This window comes from Pseudonaja textilis, chromosome 1 (genome assembly GCF_049901715.1).
Source record: "Pseudonaja textilis isolate UNSWEBS1 chromosome 1, rPseTex1.2, whole genome shotgun sequence".
In the NCBI taxonomy this organism is placed as follows: Eukaryota; Metazoa; Chordata; class Lepidosauria; order Squamata; family Elapidae; genus Pseudonaja; species Pseudonaja textilis.
This window is the reverse complement of record NC_141990.1, coordinates 41,268,639-41,281,752: the sequence shown is the minus strand read 5'-3', so window position 1 is coordinate 41,281,752 and position 13,114 is coordinate 41,268,639. Positions and strand designations below refer to the sequence as shown.

Genomic DNA, 13,114 nt, shown 5'->3' with positions numbered 1-13,114 from the left:
TGGGCACCCTTAATTTAATTGGAATGGTAAGGGGGCCCCGGTTAGGACTTACCGAGACGTCATCTTCCGAGTCGGTCTCACTCTCGTCGGGAGGAGTCGGGGTCCCAGCTCTTTTCCGCTGGGGAGTGACTTCTACAATCTCCCCTATTGTTAGCCCGGTTTCGCGAGGCCTGGTTGGGGAGGATTCGGCCTTCCTTCCAGGGCCCCGTCCTTTTTTTGGATCTGGTTTGACTCGACAATCCGCAATTCGGTGGCCTTCCTTCCCACAACGGAAACAGGCAGTGGATTTGGCCCTTGTCATCACCCCTCCCTTCCGGGGCTTAGGGATCTCTCGGGCCGAAGGGAGCATGGTGCTCCATGCGGAGCCTCCTCTGCGTCTACCCGGGCTAGATCTATTTCCACCTCTTCCGCTAACAGGTACCACAACTGCAAGTCATGGGGATCCCTTCTGGAGATGCACATGTGGTATACCTCTTCATTTAGGCCATCTTTGTAGGCTTCTATTAGAGCTTCCTGGGACCAACCTCGAATGCGATATGCCAACTGTCTGAACTCTTGGGTGTAGTCAGCAACTGATCTTCCCCCTTGAGTTATGGTTTTCATCCTGATCCTGGCCCTTCTCTCTGCCAGAGGGTCTTCAAACCTCCTCCTCAAGGCAGTCATAAAAACATCAAGGCTTCGCAGTTGGGGGGAGTTATCATTATACAGAGCCACCACCCAGTCAGCTGCCATCCCCTCCAGGGTTCTGGTAACACATCTTATTTTGGCTGCTTCAGAGGTGAACTCCCTTTCATATTCTGCCATATAGCTTCCAACCTGCACCAGGAAAAACCCCAAGTCCTTGGGATTTCCTCCAAACTTCACATCTAAGGAGGGCAGGTGGCGTCTTCTAGGCATTACCCCCGCTGCTGGGGCTCCCCAGACGGGAGCTGGTGGTTGCGCCGGCGTGGGATGGGCCAGGGGGTGGTGGCAGCCCGACTTCCCCAGGCTGAACTCGCTCTCTCTTCCCCCTCATATGTTGGAGCCCTGCCGGGTTTCTCAGAAGCATCCTTAAAGCTTTTCCCGGCTTGATCCAGCCTGCATTCCATCTCCTCCCCCCCCTGCCACAGCCGTTCCCTCGCACCTCTTCGACTTACAGTGATTCCAGGAGGGGGGGGGTCTTCCGGATTTTTCCATCCAACTCCTAACGACCATCTGGGCATCTCGGTTGGAGTTTCTTCCAGTGTAAGGTCAGCTAACAAATCGGTGGCTGGCATCTCTGGTAACAGCATTTGCTGCTCCCCCGCAGCTCCCTGCTCATCCTCCTCGCTGGCTGGAGATGACATGATGTGAAAACCCCCTCGGAAGAAAAATTGGTGTTTTCTCCGGGTGGGCTGATGGGGACTTTCGGAATAATGTCGGTATGTGCTCCTTTCAAAATCCAAGAAAGAAATACTCAGACTCCATGGTTCAGAGCAAAGTTCTTCTTTTACTGGAAGATGAAAAGGAAGCTACAAATGGAATTCGAAAGTGAGAATTTGGCATGAGATCACACATACAAAGAAATGGAATTGTTCCCACCCCCAAAGTCCAGAAGTCTCTGCCAATTAAAAGTTCTGAGTATGATCATGTGAGCATCTTCAGGTAGTGATGAGGCCTCTGTCCGTTGACCTTGACATATTTTGATAAGACCTCGCAGCTGCGCAAAAGGATAGAGGCTAGGAAAGAAATGGAAAATTGGAAAGAAGAAATCCCCCTTCTTCTGCCCACAGTAAAAGAATGCAAAACACCTCCAGCTCTCTTCCCCCACAATTACCCCTCCCCCGTTGCTAATGACAGCCGAAAGAAGTAAGCCTAGTAGTAGAGATACTAAGGGAGAAATAAAGGATAATAGTTGGGGTACCCGAAGAGATCTTGAGGCTGACATGGGGTTTACAATTTGGGCTTGGTTTGGAGAACCTATACTCCTTCAGTCAAAAATCTCAACAAAGAAACTGGTATTTATGATCATCTTAGAGGTAGAGAATGGAAGTATGATTACTATATCTCTGATCCTACATCTTCTTAATAGAATACAAGGTATGCACGCTACATTATCATACATATATGTACAATAGGAGTTCAAACTAAAATTCAGCAGCAAATCCACATATTCTTCTTAGAGCATTTTGAGGAGAGCCAACTCCTATTTTTAAAAAATATTCTACTGTGGTGCTGTAAGAATAGCAAGGCAGTATTTTTGTAAGGAGCTTATTTACAACATCTATAATGAGAACTGAAGATTAGAGAGTGGAGCCTTTTGTCTATCTGTGAAGATAAGAGTAACGGTTCGCTTCTTGTGGGGACGACTGCTTTAAACCATTCATTCAGACTGCAGAAAGATATACTTGGGTAAGAAAGCAGAACTTCACTCTATCCATCTTTCTACCCAAACCCCAATTCCCTCTCACAGATTCTTTGAAGTCAGCTCCCTCCATTTATATCCCTCGTTCAGGAACTCAGCTGAGAGGAGGTAGTGAGTTTGGAAATTCTTTGAATCACAGATTCAATTTATCCATTCATCATGAAGCCACAAGAGCCTCTTGGTTGGCATTGGCTGTTCCAGACTCTGATGGCTAGGCCTAAGTAGAACTTTACTTCTACTTTTTGTCATTTACTTCTGATTCCTGTCAAAGAGCGATATCTCTGGCACTTATGGCTGGGTTGCATAAGAGACAAAAGGCAGTAAATCACAAAATAAGGGGAATGAATCCCTTTCTACCTAAAACAACAGGAACATGGCCAATCTGAGGAGAGCACAATAAACTACTCCCAAATAGTTTCCCTCCATTCATCTTTACATTACTATCGTATGAGAACCCAGCCATTGTGGTTTGTATAGCTTACTGAGCCTCTATGGCTTATTCTATAAAATACAATAAAAAAATAATCAAGGTTTATCACGGAGCATAGCCACTGGCTTACCCCCTCCACCCCCACAAACAAGGTATTATGCATCCAACCAGCTCACAGTCTTCTCCATGAACATAGCAGACTTGACTTAAAAAATGATGCATGGAGGCTGAGGAAGCAGGAAAGGAGGGCATTAGCAGGAACAAAGAGCCGGTGGCAGGAAGGAGAGAGGGGCAAGGCATACCAACTCAAGTCTACTCACTCCTTAAGACCTTTCCACAATTTGTTGCAGTTAAAATCTGGAAGAATCCAAATGCACCAAATATTGGTTTGGCCAGCTGGGATCAATCCAGGAGAGTACAGGGAAATTTCTAAGCCACAATTTGCTTCCTTTAGGTTTGAAACAAAACATGTTTTCTTTTTCATGCACAAGACTACCTAGGCAACAGGAAAATAGTTCAGGAACTAGATTGTTTATTTTCTCTACTGCATTTATATCTGCCTTCCATTCAGGATCGCAGGTTTCTTCCTTTTCCCCATAAGACAGCAACTCTTTGAGTAGGCTGGGCTGCCAGAGAATGACTGGCTCAAAGTGATTCATTATGCTTCCATGGCTGAGAATGGACCAAATCCCAGGTTTCCCCACTAGTAGTTAACACTTTAATTACTATAGCACATAACAAATTTTTTACAAGAAATATAGCTTTTTATTTTCTTACTTAAGAGGTACTTCTTTAGACAATTTGCAAACATACCTGGTGATGATGAATGCTTTTTATGTTGCAAGAAAAATTTTGGTACAGATGAAATTTGTTCACATTTTTTTCATTGATGTTTTTAGAAGTTACTTTTGTTAGAGATGACTGAATGCAAATATATTTTCTTTGACATCTGTATTTTTAAAACAAACAAAAAAATCCTTTAGTCAAGAGAATTTCATCTGAATGATAGCAACATTAATAAAAATAACTTCATCATATTACAAAATTAATTGGATATCACTCGTAATGCCAAGTTAAAAATAGGTTACGTGCTTTCCAAAAACTGGTAGCCCAAAAAACAATTTGTAATGACCAAATGACTGTCAAGAAATATAAATCTTCCCATTCCCGATCATTCAGTGAGAACTGAAGAAGTTTTCTAGATGAGCAGTGAAACATTTTCAAAGGAAAAAACAAGAAAGTCCAGTTGCCTTTTGAAAAGCATATTTGGGACAACCATGACCTGGATGATTGAGAATCAAAATAGAAAGTTTAATGTCATAACAGGATAATTTATTAAATGCATGGCTATATTTAATGCCTATTACATTTAACTTTAATTAGATATAAATGAATGAAATTGATTTTAATTTTTTTCCATCCTGATCCTACATATTAGTCTTTGGAACAGACACTTTTGAAAATGGCCCTTATAATCAGAGCACTGTCGTCAATCCAGAAAGTGATCTTGTGGTTTATTGCTTTTGTCTTAGCTTAAACTCTCTCCAAGAAAAAAAAAATCAGATCTGAGAATGGAGGGATGAATAGCTCTACTGGCAATCAATAGCAACAGCACTTAGACTTATATACCGCTTCATAGTACTACAGAAACAGAATGTCCACACCCAGAAAAAAGCAGTGAGAGCAGGAGCAACTTCCAACTTCCTACCAGCTTCTCTATTGTATTTCCTTGTGGGAATCTGGCAGGGAGATTGGAAACCAACCAACCTTCCTCCCTCCTTGCTCGCTCCTGTTCTTCCATCCCTTTTTTCCTGTTCCTTCCTTCCTTTTCTAAATAAACAGAATGACCATAGACATGAACAAAATCAGTGGGAATGGGAACAACTTCAGACTTCCTGTTTCCTATTGAATTTCCTTGTGGGAAGCTGGCAACAAATATCAAATGTCTTCCTTCCCCAGAAAATTTTGTCTGAACGTATGGAATAATATATTCTACCCAGGACCAAAGACTTTCAGCAAATCTACAGGACTAGCAAAATGCAATGTTACCAATCTCTAACAAAAGAATATGTCTATTGTTGAGGTAATTCCCCATTAGGAGAATGAGTGCATACAGGGAGACGTATTTGAGAGTAGTGTTTGAATAATACACACACACAGCACACAGATACACTGTAAAGTAAATGTAGGTTTTTACTTCCAGAAACGTTTAATCAAAGTTCAAACACAGTCCAAAGTCATTCACAGGGAAGATCAGTCAGTTTTTAGTCCAGGGATAATCCAATAACAAAGTCCAGTGTCAAAAACAGCTCAGTATCAGACTTACATAAAATCCAGGAATATCAGTCAATTAGAAGGAAAAATGGAGGAATGGCAATACTCTCCAGCAGAAGGAAACAGACTCACTGAGACTTCTGAGACTAAGACTAAGACAATCCAGGTTTCTGGCTCCAACTTATGGACGTTTGAGAAACCACACCCAATTACAGTTTTTGCATTTTCTTAAAGATACAGTATTAAAATGTCTATCCTGGTTTATATATTTCCAACCCAAATACCTGTTAGGTGACTTACATTCCTAACATCTATGACAAAATCACTTACAAATTTCTGATAAAATCCAGTGTTTCTTTATCTTTAGCAACCATGTCAGCCAGGATATGCTGCACTCCTGATTTTACTTCTTCGATGGTGGAAAGTCCTAAAGGAAAATATTTGGTTTTAAGTACTTAAGCTTTAAGGGGAGCTTACAAAATCCAAAAATCAGCTGAAGATGAAAATTATACAGCACATGCAGCAAGAATTGTTCTGATGTCAAGCAAGAGAAGGTCACACTTCTACTTACACCAGGCCTAAATGTTCCAGGCACTTCACATCCTTTTCCCAGCCACAAAAAACAAGGTTGCACATTTGTCTTCTATGCTGCACCTGAACTGAAACATTTCACAGCTAACTCAACCATATAATTCCCCTTTCACAGTCAGCCTACGTGTAACAACAACTGATGGCTTCAAACCTACTTCCTGCACATTAAAATACACTCGGAATAGGCACCTCTAGTTGTCTTTTTGATGAGTGCCAGACCTAGCCTGGTGACAAGCCATTAAGAGAGTTATACAAAAAGTGTGAACCAAGAATGTTCCTGTTGCTAAAATCAACAAGGAAGTCTTGTGGAAAACTATCATAAAGTTCAGTTAACAGTACCTCACAGCTATAGAATTCATTTTAACAAAATGTTAGTAAATATTAGCATTTTTTCCAAAAAGAAAAATCTTGTTCAAGATGAACTGGAAAGACTGTTCAGTACCCTATTTTTAAAAAGAAAATGAGTGCATTTTGCTATCTAAGATTGCCCCCTACAGATTTATCTATAATTACACTGTATTGTATAAACATTATACTCTTAACATATATCATCTCTTTCAAAATTAATTTTCTTTGTCTCAGGGGACAGAAGCAGTTAATTACAATACTTGCCCATCAACTTTATTATCATCATAATAGTATTAACTAAATTAACAAAAATCTTAGTGGCAAAAGATTAACAAGCTAACTGTTCTGTGGGGAAAGTAATAAATAATATGATTATTACAGTTCATGACTCCTTCAGAGCCCTAGGCTTGGACTATCTGGCTTAAGAGAAAGCAGATGTAGAGATTGTCTTGTCTATGATAATACTCTTTTCCTCATTTTACCTCAAAGCGTTATTGTTTCCCTGATCTAAATTAATGTTTTATTAGTAATCACTGCATACTTTAACCCAAGGTCATATCTGTGCTCCATTAGATTCAGTCTCCCCTCCTGCATGCAAAGAAAACCTTGGAATGGTGTTATGGAATGAATTACAGACCCAAACACTTTCCTTAACTCTTTCCCAAACCATCCTGTCCTATAGAAGAAAACAGAGATAACACAAAGCTATCCAAGCGCTGTTAGCAAGGAAAAAAGAGACAATAAACAACTGTGAAAACAAGATTTTAAAAACCACTTTGATTTTATATGGTAGAAGACAGGGCAGAGAGAAACTATCAAGCTTTCAAGATTCTGTTTTTGGCCCTACAGCAATAGCCAAGAGTTCCAGCAATCTTTACATTGCCTATTGTCTAACTTGATCTTTCTCAAAGAGCTGAAATCTATCTCCTTCAGTCATCTCCTTATTGATTAAGTGCAGATTTGCCTCTTTTTTATCTTTTTGAAGCACAGTCACTAATCTTTTTATAATTTATATTACAATGTGTTGAAACTTCTGTAGTTTTAATCTATGTTTGGCAGCTTACTAAAACATGGATGCAAGTTTCATTATCTTCTAAATATTTCACTAATCAGGAGGAAGCTGATGTTGTTGAGGCTCATTTGGGATCAAAGACATTTATGTATTCTTGATTTACCTCAGCCTTTTCACCCTAGAGATCTCTAGGGAGTGTAGAAAACAGCACATGCCTACTAGAAAACATGTTGCTTTATTGGAACTAACTTCTTTGTCAAAGTAAATCTCAGTCATTTTATTCAAGAGTATTAAGCATATTTAAAAACTTTTGTATGGCTGAATAAGCCTGAGGATTATTGGTGAGGAATGGAAATGTTATACATGAACAAGTAGCTTTCATACTGTAGAGAGCCAAGAATATACAGTATTTTAAAATGACAAAGGGAACCTCAGTGTATTGGGGTGGGTGGGGGGAAAGTTCTCCAATCCACTTAATAAGTTTCTGTTCATATTCAGCAAGCATCTGAAGAAAAGACATAGAGAGAATATTATCCCAAGCCAAGTTAATCTATCCAGTACTGTCTCTATTGATTATCACCAGGCCTCCAGACTTTCTAACTAGGACAATAGATAATTCAGAAAAAAGGTTGGATATGTTGCAGACAAAGCCCTTTGCTGTTTTCAAAAGGAGCTAGTGTTCACTGGCTACAAGTTTCCACCAAATTGCAGAACCATACTCAAACAACCACTCTTACTCAGTAAAATATTTCTGTTTATATACTCTTTAATACTTCTAAAAAATACATTCTTACCTTCGACATTGGACTTGACATAAAAGAGTAAGTTGAGTTCCTTTGGATTCTCAATGAGCAAGTTGGCTGCCTGTTCCAAGCCCAACTGTTTAGCTCTTTGTGCTTTAGTTCCTTTGCTTCCAGTTTTATATGGTGCATACTATAATAGATAATATCGTATAAGTCTAAGCGATAAGGGCTAGGCATATATTGTGTATGTGTTTATGCTTGCATGTGTATGTATGTAATTTTATTGTTGCAAATTTTCACATTTTAATGCTTTTTCTGTCTACAGGATGAAAACAAAGTGATGATATATAGTATATAGAATCACAGCATTATCAAGAGATCAATTAACTGGTCCAATGGGCTCCTAGGTAATTGATTACCTATATGGTAGTCCTCAACTTACAATAATTCATTTAGTAACCGTTTGAAGTTACAACGGCGCTGAAAATAGTGACATGACCATTTTTCATGCTTACGACCATTGCAGCATCCCAATGGCCACATGATTTACATTCAGATGCTTGACAACTGACTCATATTTATGACGATTGCAGAGTTCAGGAGTCATTTTGTGATGTTCTGATAAGCAAAGTCAATGAAGAACCTAGATTCACTTAACCACCATGTTACTAATTTAACAACTGCAGTGATACGCTTAACAAATGTGGCAAGTAAAATCATAAAATGGGACAAATTCACTTAACAAATTTTTCATTTAACAATATACATTTTGGGCTCAATTGTGGTTGTAAGTTGAACAGTACCTATACAGCATTTCAAGTTTTTTTTCTAACATTCAATTGGAACTTAACCTTGTTTAACTTAAATCTATCGTTACATTTTTACCTCTTGTTTTGGTCATCCCAGTGAAAATAGCCAAAGCCCTCCTGACGCGCACAGTGAGCAAGTCTGCCATATACAGTATATCTATAACCTGATGTTACTACCGGTTCAGTGACTACGTTTTGCTGTGCGCGCATGTAAAAAACCTTAAGTTGTGCCACCCGGACAGCTGAAAAGTGTTGCACATGGGTGCACAGCATTTTAAAAGCCTCTTTTTTCCTGCTTTTTCAACCTCAGCTGTGCTGAGCAAAGCAGCTGAGGTTGAAAAAGCAGGAAATAAAGGACAGGTAAGAGCCTGGGCAGGCAGGTGGGCCAAACAGCAGCAAACACAGAACTGGTTCAGTGTTTGCTGCTCTTCAGAGCTACCGGTTCTATAGAGCCAGGCAGAACCGGTAGCATCCCACCCCTGCCTATCCTTAAACTGCTTTATTTAAAAATATTATTATAGTCATCATTCTTCTTTTAACTCAGGTTAGTTCACACATGGTAAATTGTGACGTAGCTGGTTTGCTTAGCTTAGTGTGCTGTATGAAGCCAGCCAACCCTAATATTTTACCCAAATATTTTATATTTGGCATAAAGTGAGAATCTGAGTGTCACTTATTCAATAAAGAGTGACTACTCTCTCTCTCTCTCTCTCTCTCTGTGTGTGTGTGTGTATGACACCAATGCTAGGGGCAAACCCTATTGAAGTCCTATTGAAACCCACTAAATGTTATTTCTAAAGTTGGGATTATATAAGAAGGTAGACCAAGAGTGTATCCTGAAAATGAAACCCAGGCTTCCTTTAGGAAGTCTTTATTAATGAAAAAGGTCAATAATTGCTAACAATCTTTCCTGGGTAGGAATTCATTCATAACCCTTAACCTTCTCCTATGATTCATAATTCCAAGGATATTTCAAGTCTAATTTTTAGAGTACATGTTTATAGCATAATTCCATATGCTTATGAAAATATAACACTGAGTTTTATGAGATTTCCCACATTGGTGGGGAGGGGAGGGGAATAGGATACCAGTCTTAGTTCATAGGGAGCAAAAATGTGGATGTCAAATCTAATGACTTATAAAAGCCAGCTTCAAACTGTTAACTAATGTTCTGAGCAAATGCCTTCTTCAAAGGCAAAGAATTTTCATATTTCTGTACACGCTATACTGCCTGAAAGGAGAGAAATATTTCAGCTAAGGCTAAAGCAGTCTTAACTCAATTTTCACTCTGTAGACTAGCAAACAACACTTTTAACACTTACTTCTTTTTCATTTCAGATCTATTTTAGTTCCAATTGGTATAATAGATTTTGAATAAAAAATGCATTGGTGAAATTCAAGGAGCCATCTTTACAAATAATAATAATAACTACGGTTGAAACCTATATTTAGCAAAGCTTAATGAGACATAATTTTGCATGCAACAGATCAAACTTCATGCTTTTCATCACTAGTATAATGCTATAATGATGCAAATAATGTAAAAATAATATACACGGCATTAATACTAAAAGCCCTATGATTTTACTGCACTTCCGGTAACCACCATGAGCCTTGACTCTTCCTTCCTTTTTATGCTTTTGGTAATTTGCCTTTACAACTCTCTCTTGCCTGAGAGAATAGCTTGTATCATATATGAACCAGGGCTGAGCCATATTTCAATAGCTCAGTAATGTGATGAATTAAGAGATCTCGCAGAGAAAAGTTAAAATCTTAAACTGTGTAGAACTGTTATTAGATAATATAGTAATGATCTAACCTAGTATAAAATGGCTTCTAAAAGATTATGGCGACAATTTCCATAAAAGAGTTCAGCAATGTTAGGAAATAAATCCAATGCACAATAAGGTAAATGAAAATTTGCATTAAGATATTATACTAACCACATGGTCCAGCTCCTCCAAAGTTTTACAGTTTAATAATGAAGTTAAAACACTTTCTGACAGCTTTCCTTCTTTTTCAAGTTTTTGTATTGAGACATGAACCTTTTTTGCTAAAGTCCTAAAACCAAGCATAGATAGTAGAATTAAAAATTTGTATTCAATAGCATTTATATAAATCCTATTCCTAACTTTGCTGCATCCCTAAGGCAGTATCACCTCAGTGTGAAACCTTCCATATATATATTGCTCAAAGGGACTCTCAGACTAAACTGTTCTGTTGGCTCAATAGAAAAGGCACTTTCTTAAGTGAAAATCATAACCAATGCATGAGTAGTTCCTTCTTGTAGAAATACAGTTAATCAGTTTTCACTGAGAAAGAGTTTTCAAGTTAATCACTTAAATGAAAACATACCCTTTTATTTAAATTTTCCTAAGAGATACAATGAAGAGCTATTAAAAGTCAGAATGGGAAGATTAGATGGTCCACAGTCTCACATACTTAAAACTGCCCATTTCTTGAGTGTAGTACGAAAGAAGAAAATGGAAGAGTTGGATTCTGATAATTACTCACAGTTTCATGTTATACCCAAATCTTGGATCATTTATATAATTGAGTTTTAAACAAATTTATTTTCATTTTCTTGAATTTTAAAGAAAACTAAAATCAAAGCTAGTTTTGCTTTTTCCATTGCATTTACCTCGCTCATGATAATACTGGCCATGCAAGTGACTGAAAGTAGAGAAGGAATTGCTGACAGATACTATTGGATGACACTTCTGTCCCAAGAATTGCGGAATTGCTAGAAAGCTTCGAACCTTTTTCTTAAAGGCAGAGCTCTATTCTAGTTGGCCAAAGCATAAGGGTTGTCAAGTTCTCTAACAACTGCCTAAGAAGAAAGTGATCCTTTCCAACAAAGTTTCTCATTGAATCTCTTTGTCAAGATTCATTGAGAAAAAATGTGGTTACAAAATCTCCAGTAGATGAACAATTTTCTACTTAGAATCAGCTTTGGGGCAGAGATTTCAAAACTTTTTTTCCCAATTGGCTTCCCTGATATAGAGAGGCAATATTTTCACTGATAACTGCAAAGTTTGCAGATGGCTGCTTATATCATAATATTTTGTATCAATCCAGGAATGTTAAAAAGAAGCCTCTCCATGATTGGACATCAGACAAGATCTGTAAGCTTTCCTCCATGAACTCCTCTGTTAACACTCTAACAATACTGCAGTAATTGCTTAAGTACTGCTTACTCTCTCTTTCTACCCCCATCCCAATGCTTTAATACATACTGTAGTTCTTCCATTATTTGTTGCACCTCACGCAGCACATCAGCTTCCAGATTATTGATAAGTTCCTTTCGATACCGAACGATGAAGGGGATTGTATTATCATCATTGAAAAGCTTGATTATATTGGCACACACCCATGCTTCAATATCAGTCCTTTGTGACAAAACCTGCAACCCACAGTAAAAAGGCCAAAGTATGACGTTCTCTCAAAAGATTCTGAAAATGTTAAACTTGGAGAAGAAATGGTTATGGCTATCATCTTACAGCAATTTACTTAATAAGGCAAACATACAAGAATAACTATATTTATTTACAAACTTCACTCATTTCTCATTCTTAAAGCCATATCCCCAAAATGATTCAAATGAGAAATAGGCCTGACTCATTCAGCTTAGCTTTTTTTCTAGAAATCCTGAAAATCTGAAGAGTGGAAAGGAGGCAAAATTCTAAGTATTGGGAGGATCTTCATCATTATAAAAGTGTACTTGAATATTCCCTTTCTCAGGTATTAGTTACTTCATAAAAAGAGAATGGGAAAAACACCTTTGTGGTTGCTACTCATCTGAGAGTTGACTCAACCAGTGTAACAACCAGTTCGGTGAGTGTGTGCTTTGCGCGCAGGCAGAGGGTTTGCTACTGACCTCCTGCAATCCTGCACTCTCCCTGTGTCTTCAACAGCTGACGCGCGGCAATCCGCTGTGCCACACGAAGCAGCTGAGCTTGAAAAGCAGAAAATAAAGGTCAGAATACAGCTGGGATGGGAGGGCAGGCCCAGTAGCTGATCGTTGGAGTAAACTGGTACGCTCACAGATATTCTCAAAGCTACCGGTTTGGTCAAACAGGGCCAAACTGGTAGAATACCAGTACTCTTAACACAGTATCTTAATTGCATTTCCTGGGGTACTAATAGAAAAAATGTTTACAGGTATTGTCAATCCAGTTTCAAAAGTAAGATTTTTGAACTGAGAGCCACACTCCAAATGTTGAGAATCCTAACATGCCCACAAAATGTCTGTTATAGTTCCCGTGATCAGGTGCAAGCATCCATTCATTTACCAGAGGAGCAGTTCTGTACTGTGGCGTTCGGAAAAGACTGAGCTGAAGTCTTCACTCTGGTCTGTGTTTCCAGCGGGAACATGGACAGTTCCTATTGGCTGATGCCATTTGACAGCTGGCTATAAAAGGGAGCTGTCAAACGGCATCAGCTGTTGTCCGCCAGCTGGCTGCCTTGTTAGTGCGGCAGCAGCGGCAACCCTTTATTGTTACAATAAAGTAAAAGCTGAAGTTT

At 38.9% G+C, this 13,114-nt stretch overlaps 1 protein-coding gene across 1 annotated transcript in view; it reads right to left on the bottom strand.

Annotated features, from left to right (window-relative positions):
- SRBD1 (S1 RNA binding domain 1) overlaps positions 1–13,114 on the bottom strand; it is a 157,672-nt gene that overhangs the window by 133,789 nt on the left and 10,769 nt on the right. The window contains exons 5-9 of the mRNA XM_087932314.1: positions 11,827–11,993; positions 10,534–10,651; positions 7,833–7,971; positions 5,418–5,514; positions 3,627–3,762 (exon numbers count right to left, since the gene is read on the bottom strand). Of these exons, the coding sequence (XP_087788440.1) occupies positions 3,627–3,762; positions 5,418–5,514; positions 7,833–7,971; positions 10,534–10,651; positions 11,827–11,993 (657 nt within the window). The remainder of the gene's footprint in view (positions 1–3,626; positions 3,763–5,417; positions 5,515–7,832; positions 7,972–10,533; positions 10,652–11,826; positions 11,994–13,114) is intronic.